The sequence below is a fragment of the Mesitornis unicolor genome, unplaced genomic scaffold (genome assembly GCF_000695765.1).
Source record: "Mesitornis unicolor isolate BGI_N332 unplaced genomic scaffold, ASM69576v1 scaffold43536, whole genome shotgun sequence".
Classification (NCBI taxonomy): Eukaryota; Metazoa; Chordata; class Aves; order Mesitornithiformes; family Mesitornithidae; genus Mesitornis; species Mesitornis unicolor.
In genome coordinates, this window is record NW_010191098.1 from 3757 (window position 1) to 12952 (window position 9196).

General features: G+C 55.3%; 1 protein-coding gene across 1 annotated transcript; it reads right to left on the reverse strand.

Moving 5' to 3' along the window:
• Window positions 1-891: 891 nt before the first annotated feature.
• Window positions 892-5829, reverse strand: PLIN1 (perilipin 1). Its single transcript, XM_010186631.1, has 9 exons — window positions 5785-5829; window positions 4601-4799; window positions 4381-4463; window positions 3782-4034; window positions 3395-3603; window positions 2704-2856; window positions 1845-2006; window positions 1733-1807; window positions 892-1263 (listed from the first exon to the last, which is right to left on the reverse strand). The coding sequence occupies exons 1-9, from the start codon at window positions 5827-5829 to the stop codon at window positions 892-894; spliced, it is 1551 nt and encodes a 516-aa protein (XP_010184933.1).
• Between the last annotated feature and the right edge of the window lie 3367 nt (window positions 5830-9196).

The window sequence follows — 9196 nt, forward strand, 5'->3', positions numbered from 1 at the left end:
CAGGAAGCCCCCGGTTCCTTGCGGCTGAGAATTTGTACTCAGGGCATGGGAAGAGACACGTACGGTGCTGCCACAAGCACCCAGTGTCCCTGCAGCAGTGACCTGAGGACGAGTTTCCTGTACTTGGTCCCTTGGCCCCAGGTTGGGTGTCTCACCCCACTCTGCTCTCTCTTTTTAGCACTCTTGGGCTCACTCTCGTAAAGCAGCCAAGCAAATGAGGTGAGTGGTAGCTTGGGAAGGTTTATTACTGCAGCAGATACAACAAGGTGTTGCAGGAAGCCAGGCGGTCCTGCGGGAGAGAGGGGCTCCAGGAGCACCGGTCTTTTTCCTGACCCCACCATCAGCTGGGGGTGAGTGCCCAGGGCTTTCCGACTCGAGAGTCCCACTGGTCAGTGGGGACCTTCAGCTCTTCTGAAGGAATCTGTGCCCAGGGATGGGCCCTCCGAGGGGTGATGGAGGGAGGAAGAATGGGGAACCAGGCTTGCTGTGGTGATGGCTGATGGCTTTGCTGTTCTCCCTGCTCTGTCACAGTGTTGTAGCCCATCTAGTCCATGCTATCTGCTCCACAGGAACCAGGGTGGCCCAATGCGAGGTCCTTCCTGGTCCTTTCTTCTTTTTTCTGGTCTCACTGCCCTTTCTGCATCTCATTCCCTTCTGTAATCCCACCTCCCCCTACCTTTTCCTTCCACCAGCAGGGCTTTGGGCTGCTGTTATCCCCCCATCATGGCTCCAGTGCACTCCAGAAGGAGACAACATCCCATGATATATCTACCACTTTGAGCTCCTGTCCCGGTACAGGGGTGTGTGCGGGTGGCTGGCGGGGGCCTGGGCAAAGCGTACTGGGATGGTGGATTAGAGGAAGGCTGGGATGCGCTCGTCCTCCCCACCAGCTCAGTCCTTCTTGAAGGCAGGGCTGTAGAGGTTGGCATAGTAAGCCCGGCTGTACATGGTCTCGGGGCTGAAGCGGTAGGAGCCCTCGCTCACCCGCCTGTTGTAGGGGGCGAAGGCGGATTTCCGTGGGACGGGGCACTCGGGCTCGAAGGCAGGGCTGCGGTAGAGGTTGTGCCGCAGGAAGAGAGGGTCCTCGAGGCCCAGAAAGGAGAGGGGATGATGGCCACGGTACATCCGCCAGTCGCCTCGCAGCTGGGACTTCTCCTCGGTGGAGGGGGTGGCAGGTTTGGCATCCTCCTCCTTCTGCTCTGTCTCTGGGCTGGGCTTGCTGCCCCCAGCTGCTTCCTCTACCTTCACCGACTGCCTGCGGAGCTGAGGGCTGGGGTGAGTGCTCAGCTGGGCAGTATCCGCCTGCCAGCTCCACTCTCCCTCTGCCCCCTAAAACTGTGGGGACCACGGGACAAGGCAGTTTGGTCCCCAGAGGAGTCCCAGTGGAGGGACTCCCAGGCAGAGGCAATGGAGAAATGGTCTCAGGGGAAGGAAAGTGAAGGGAAGGAAGGTCTCAGCCTGAACTTTCGCTTTCCCAGGAATTTGTGGCTGCACCCTGGCTTTGGCATGAACCATGTGAAGGTGTCACCACTAGCCAACCTGCCAGCTCTATGGCAGGGACTCATCTTAACGGCTTGGGGGATGCTCAAGAGGAAAGTGGGACTGAAGCATCCCAACAGCACCCCATCTCCCCACTTTGGTACCTCCTGGCACTATGGGGTGCTTATGAGAAGAGGTTGGGTAAAACGGGGTCCACTGGGGATGGAAGGGACCTGGCTGGGGACAAACTCACCGGCACGTAGCTGTACAGAGTGCCCAGGAGATGCTTGGGGGCACTGACGAGGGTCCCACCGAGAGCATCCACTGTCTCCCTAGCCCCGGGGGGCCCCCCCGACACCATCCACTGTCTCCATGGCCTTGGACAGCCTCCGGGGGGTGAAGAGGATCAACCCCTCCGCTGCATCCCAGGCCACAGCAGGAACCTTCTTCACATTGGAGATACCAGAAGCGCAGGCAGTTTGCAGGTTGTGTGCCATGCTGCTCACCAGCCCGGGGCCATCCCCTGCCTGAGTGGGGCTGTCCCCTGCCTGTGAGAGAAATCAGCTCAGTGACCAGCCCCTTCCTCAGCAGGCAGGACAGAGGTGGCCCTGGGCTTCCCATCTCCTCTGCACCCCAAAGCCTGAGTGCTTTCAGCTCACTGCTTGCAAAAGCCACCACAGCCCTTTGCTGGGTCGTTCCCTGTCCCTCCACTCCAGCTCCCCCCACTCCCAGGCCCCCAGAGACCCCTTGTCCCGGGCTGTGCTTCCGCTCCAGGCAGAGGCAAAGGGCAGTGACCCTGACCCACTGCTTCCTGTCCCCACGTCCCAGTGGAGCTGCTGCTGGGGACTCTTCCCAGCCCCGCCAGCTCCCACCACCCCTAGCTGCTAAGACCACGGGAGTGGGATTTTTCAGGGATGTTCAAGGACTACAAGGAGTGTGTGGTGCTGAGACCTCACAGTAGGAAAGGATGAATATACAAGCCAGGGTGACCTTGTCTGGCACAGAGGCTGCCCAGTCCCCAGCTTTTTGTGGGGTGGGGAAGGTGGTTGCTGGGGCTGCATCCGGCCCCCTCCAACCTATCCTTGTCTCCTTCAAGCCACAGCTCCTGCCGAGATTCAGCAGGGATGGGGGCCTGGTCCACAAGTGGATGAGGGAACATCCCCCATGCCAGAGTGGTCCATGGGCAGGAGGATGCTTTGGGAAAAGTCCCGCTTTTCTCCATACCTCCTTGGTGTGGTTGTTGTCTTTCTTCCCTGCCTTCTCCTGCTTCTGCTCTGGCACCTTGCTCTGCCGCCGGCTCAGCCAGCCGGTTGTGGTGCTCTGCCCATCACCATGGACCTGTGGCACCGCGGGTGTGCTCGGCTTGGCCAGGCTACCCTGGAAAGGGAACAAAAAGCCACTGGAGCTGGCAGGGCCCACCTACCCCATCCTGCTTAGTCTGAGGATTTCACAGGGCCCTGGTGTGCATGGGGAGCAGAGGGGTTTGCTTATGTATGTGGGAAGAAATCCTGAGGGGCAGCTGGGAGCTCCCAGATTTTGGCATAGGCCAGGGAAGGGGTTCCCACCACAGTGCTGGATGGGAGAAGAGAGCCACATCCTTCTCCCTATCCCCTCTGGGCCCCTGGAGGGGCTTTTTGCTTTAGGGAGGATGTTATGGCAAGGTCATAAATCAACAATATACATTGGGAACTGGCTAAAAATAACTCGTCCTGCTAACATGGTACAAGGTTGTGTGTGAATGTGCCACAAGAACCGCCGGCCCTGGCTTGTCCTGCTGAGTGGGGGAATCAGCAACTCCCACCACTCTGTTCCTGGATGTGCTCCAAGGAGACTGAAACATCTCATCTAAAAGCAAAATCAGCCCAAAAGAGGGTATGAAGGAACAGGAACCTGGTGGCTGGGTTTTGGCACTCACCAGGATGGGAACCCAAGTGGCCAGCTCCTGCCCTTTGGCTTTGGCGTACTGGAGGCTTTGGGTGGTTTGCTGGTAAGCGCGGTGGGATGCGGTGCTAACCAAGGCACCAATCCGGTCCAGGGTGCTGGGAGCACTGGGAGTGCTGGGAGCACTGGGCTGCTGCTGGGAGACCTTTACTGCTGATCCACGTGTCTCTTTGGGCTTCTGATCTAAAGGCAGAAGAGTACAGGCAAGAGAGTGGTGGGGGGTTACACCCTGGTGGGACAACCCTTCTGGCAGCCCTGTACCACAAACCAGGCACTTCCTCCTGCCATGAGCAAGGTGCCACCCCACATGCAGCCAGCCCTCCCCAGATACTCTCAGATGGGATTTGGGCATCAGGACTACCTGCTTCTTCGTCGTCCTCTGGCAGCAGGTACTCCATCAGCTTCTCCAGCCCTCCCAGGGCCGTGTCGACCCCCGCGGCTGCCATCTGGCTCACTGAGCTCCTCCTTGTGTACTTTGCTGTTGTTTCCACAGTGCTCTTGGTGGCCTCATAGCCTTCTGCTGCCAGCTCCATGATCTTATCCATGGAATTGCCAATGGTGCTTTTCGCACTTTGGAGTGGGGAGGAGATAGTGCCCTTCAGTTCAGACGCAAGCTGCGGGTGGAGATGGAGAACAGTCCTGCCAGTGTGCTGGCATGGGACAGCTGGAGGGACCATGGGGACCCCAGCCATGGCAGTGCTAGCAGACAGACCCAAAAGGGATATAACAATTCTCTTCAGCCTATGCCACAGTTGGCTGGCAGGGATGGGACATAGGACGCTGCTGGCCTATATTTGGGGGTGCTCCAACCATCCCCTGGGCTGCAGGAACCCTTGCTTGTAGGTGCTGCACTGATTCCCCCTGAGCAGCCCATCACATCCAGAAACAAGACCAGAGGAGATGTGCTATGAGCTCTGCAGAGCGACTGGGAAGTCCCAGACTGTCCCGGCTGTGACTTACCTTGTCAACAGGGTACTGGAGGGCAGGGATCTTCTCCTCCAGGTGGTCCAAGCCCCAGCAAGCCAGGTTGTTAGCCACAGCAACTGCCTTGGGCAAAGGCATGGAGGTGAGTTGGTGAGAAAAGCTCCTGGGCTGTGCCAAGGAGTCCCATATGTGCTGTTTCACCAAGGGAAGCTCTGGTCCCCCACCCCACCGTATTCCCGTCGGTGGATGGACTCACACTGGGGCTCCAGCCTGCGCACCACCGGCTCCACGCTCCACATGGCCAAGGCGCTGGCGCCCTGCACGCCCCGCTCATAGACCTCGCACACCGAGGCCATGAGCGGGTGGGCCTCCTTGGTGCTGGCATAGGTCTTCTGGAGGCTTTCACAGGTCGAGCTCACCACTGGCAGCTGCAGGACCCTCTGCACCACGTTCTCCTGTGCATGGCAGATGGGTATCAGTTAGCCAACAGCCCATCCCTGAGGAACACACCATTGCCCACACAATGGTGATATTTGGTGTGTTACAGTGATCACAGAGGACCTCAGGGCACGCTGGAGGAGGAAGGCATTTCTCAAAGCCCACTGAGGGTCTCCCAGCTACGATGTGTATGGCACAGCCATGGACAACCAGGCTGGCTGTTACTGCTGAAGAAGCAGGGACACCACAGGCAGTACTGGAGAGGTGGTGGACCCCACTGCCCTATATCCCAAGCCTGACTGTCCAGGAACTCCCTCTGTCTTTCCACCCCGCTCTGCTGCTTCTTCTGACCCAGCGAGATGCTGCAGCCCCATAAAAGGACCAGGGTGAACACTGGCTCATCACAGCAGCTGAGGTAAGAGTCCTTTGGGTTGCATGGGACAGAGCAGAAGAAAAAGCTGAGCTTTCCCCTGATCACCCGTGGATTAGAAGTCAAGCTTGGCTTCATGTTCCACTTGTGACCACCACGGGGCAGTGAATCCACATGTTTGATAAAAACTCTATGGTTCTGTGTTGTGTTGTGCTAATTTTGGCTTGATCGGGAGCCAACCCTCTCACAAATCCCACAGCTCAGCAATCCCAGGCTCTGGGCTGTCCAGAGCAGCACTGCACCTGCAGCAGCACAACTGCTGGAAGTTTGAAGGCTGCAGTGGGGATAAAGATAAAGAACAGGCACTGCCGGCAGGTAGCACCCAGGGCTCACATTGCCTAAGGTTTGTTTTCTTCATTCTAAAACTTTTCATTTCAAGCAAGTGAAAGGTTTTATCCTTTCCCTTTGATGATGCTTTATATTATTGCAGTTAAAGGTCCATATAAAGGTAAGAGGGGAACACATGAAACAGCATGAGATGTGACTCATATTCATCCAGCAGAGCCAGTATGTGCTACCTGGTGCCCTTGGCACACTTCTGCCCTCCCCTCACTCCCTCTTCCTGCACTCACCTTGGCACTTCCATTCTGCAGAGTCTGATTCTTCTTTGCTGTCATTGCGGCGCGTCCACCTGCAAAGCAAAGTTGGGAGCCACAGACCCCACTGTAAAGACAGGGCTGGGTTTGAGCTCCCCCTCCTCACTCCTGCACCCCCCCAGTGCAGTGAGGCAGGGAACTGGGCTGAGATGTGCACTTCCCATGGGTGAAATGGATGGGGCATTGCCTAACACTTGGCTTTTTCCCAGTTAAGCTGTAAAACCAATGAGTCCATCCCCTGCTAGTGTGTCTTAACACCCAAAGATGCAAAGAATGAGTTCAGAGGCATCGAGCCTGCGGGAGCCCCAGTACAAGGCAGGACAAAGAGCACTAGCAGAGCTGGAAAGCAAACTCAGAGTAACCTGGGCAGTAACAGATATGCTCAAGGGCTAGGTTGAGAGATGCAGGCTGCTGAGAAGGGCTAGGAAGGCAGGACAGGAGCAGAGAGAGAAGCTGTGGGTAGGGATGTGGTGAGCTGCCTTGCTGGGGTTAGCACCCAATCCTGCATGCCCACCCCACAGCTCTGCTGCTCACAATGCCAGCGCCCATCGCCACGCAGCCCCAGCTCAATGCAAGCACCGCAGCACACCCGCCTCTGCTGGTCCCGGCTGGGTGACACCCGAAAACACACTTCCAGCTCCCACCTCTGGCACAGACCTCCTTTTTGCAGCAGCAGATGAAATTCAGGAGATTTAGGGAGAGCTGGTGATCTCTACTTCCACCCCCGCAGTCCCTGGAGCACCAGGTGGGGACAGGTTATTCACAGAGGGGCAGCCTGTCCTTGGCACAGCAGGAGCAGAGGGTGGTGGATGCACTGTCGCTTCGCCCGGGTCCTCTGAGAGTGATGCAGGGTGCCCCAGCCACTACCACCACGAGGCCCCACCTCCCAGTTGCGCAGGTTTGGGAGCTGGCGGGTTGTGATGGAAACTAGCCAAAGAGCTCCCTGAAGCCACTGTAATTTGGAACAAATGACAGCAGAAAATCCCCTTCGTGGAGTTCAAGGCCAACTACTCAGCAGCACTAGAAGAGTCACACTGCAGAGATAAGGACAGCGTGGTGGAAAGAGGACAAATGTCAGAGGAGAAAGCAATAACTCAAAGGGATCAGTGCAGATGAGGGATTCAGGAAGTCCACTGACACAAGGCTGCTGCATGTCCTGGACCACCCGGCACAAGGTAAGGAGACACGGAGGTGTGTGCCCAATGTGCCTGCACGGCTCCCTGCTCCTGGCCATGCTGCTTGCACATGGGGGTGGGAGATTTCCCATGAACATGAGAAAACTGCACACAGGAGCAGAATCCCCCCTTTCCTCCCAAAGACCCTGGAGTTCGTTTCCAGCCCAGGACTGTGCAGAGCTCGCAGCCCTGCCTTGCTGGCTGGGTACAGAGGCATGTGAGCATCCTGGACTGCCTCCAGCTGGGTGCTGGGGTGAGCCGTGCTCTCCAGACAGCGGGACAAAGGGCAGCAGCCTGCTCAAAAGTTTCCTCTCTTGGCACTGAGACATTTTTCAGCCCCGCTGGCCTTACTAAAAGCGCAGGGGGCACGCCAACTCTCTCTCTGGGGTTGGGATCGACAGAAAACACAGCCTTTGCCCTACTAATGCCTGCACTCGTCCCTCCCCTTCCTCTGGGGCAAAGGCTGTGCCAGCCCCAGCTCTGCAGTGTAAAGGTGCCACCGCCTCCACCCTCCATCCCACACCAGAAATACTTTGTGTTTCTGCAGGCAATGCCAAGAGCTCACCGGATCAGCCGGGTGCAGGCAAGCAGAGTTTTACACCCTTGTCTCTGCAGTCTGCTCCACAGCCATTAGTATACCATGGTGAGGGGATGAGCCAGATCCCCAGAGACCTGCAAGGAGTCTTCACACTTAGGTCTGGGAGGGAGCTGGAGAGATAACAAATTCATTTTCATGCCCTATGGAAGGATCAGCACCTCCTAAACCACTGCTAGGAGATGTCTGTCTAGTTTTTTAAGGACTGCCTTCCATTCAGTCTTATATTTTACAACTCAAAAAGAAGTTACCTGTGTAACTTAATTCTGCTTTGCTGCAATATAAAGGTGTTACCTCCTGGATGGATTTAGAGACCAATTTATTGCCTTCTTCTTGGCAGTCAACCTCTTAGACACTTGAAGACTTTTCACAGCCTCCCCCCAGTAACCTCTCCTATATAGAGCTGGTTCCTTTGGTCCCTCTCTGGAGATGATGGTTTTCAGACCTCTGATCATTCTTGCCACTCACCTGGGAATCTTGAATGGCTCACACATTACTTGAAATATCATGCCAAGCACAGTATTAATGTTAGGAAGGCTTTGTAAGGGAAGTAGAAGATTGCTCTGCACATCTCACCCAGACTACTCTCCTGTTAAATGTTTCCATTATGAAATGTGTATGAGACCAGTAATTCAGAAGGAAACTCTTGCTAAATCCTTGCTGAATGCGATGCTTTATACAGTGTTGAGGAACTGACATTTTGGAGCTTCCAAGTTTGCGAAGCTCTTACTGCAGGGAACAGGAGCTAACAGTAAGCTCGGTTTTAGTGGCTACCCTGGCTCCATCCCTCATCACCTCAGCTGGAGACGTTACCCTCCATGCCCTACCACAGCTGCAATGATTTGCCCTATGACACTAAGACCCATCCAGATGAAAGGCTGTTTATAAGACACCCAAATGAGGTGCACTCATTCCTTTCACTATAGCTGTGCCTATGCTGGGCAGAAGGCTCCTGCTCTCACCAGTGGTACCCAAGGGCAACTGATGGTAAGTCTCAAAACATTTCCTTGTTTCAGGGCATGTCATTTATGCGGTTTTACCTGGCACTCACCTTGTTACTCCTTCATGTTTTTGTAACTGAAATGGGGGTTGTAAATGAATCCAATGAATCTGGCTGCCACCTTGCTACTGCAGAAGGAAAGCTCTAAAACCCAAGCACAACTGCAGGCAATGCCTCTTTAACTGTATCATCTCCATAAAACTCAGAGGTGGGAGGGAAGATTCCTCCTTCAGCCTCTCTGTTCCCCATCTTTAAAGTTACACACATAGACACGGTGTCACACTCATGTCAGTTTATTGCTTGTGTTCAAACAGCTGTCCTTATTCCAACTGCTGTTTTAGAAACGGATACAAGAGAAAGGCACTAAAAGGATTTTCTCCATTTGTTGTGATTCTATGGCTTCGGTCACATTATGTTAAGATACATTAAATTGCTCACCTCCAGCTGGGGAGCAGAAGGCAAGTATTAGTGCTTAATATCCAGTAAAAAGAAAGTTATGCTTGGATGCTCCAGCCCACGTCATGTAGAATGGGACAGGTAAGGCTGAGACAGGCTGAAAACCCACTGCCCCATCTCCCAGGTTAAGTCTGTACCTGCTAATGCACGCCAGTCCCTACA

Excerpts from the sequence above, each read along its gene's own strand:
- PLIN1 (XM_010186631.1), bottom strand. The coding sequence starts at position 5,829 with ATGACAGCAAAGAAGAATCAGACTCTGCAGAATGGAAGTGCCAAG. Across the intron at positions 2,857-3,394 it reads CCACTTGGGTTCCCATCCTG|GGTAGCCTGGCCAAGCCGAG; the intron begins GTGAGTGCCAAA and ends TTCCCTTTCCAG. Across the intron at positions 1,808-1,844 it reads TGTCCAAGGCCATGGAGACA|ACAGTGGATGCTCTCGGTGG; the intron begins GTGGATGGTGTC and ends GGGGCTAGGGAG.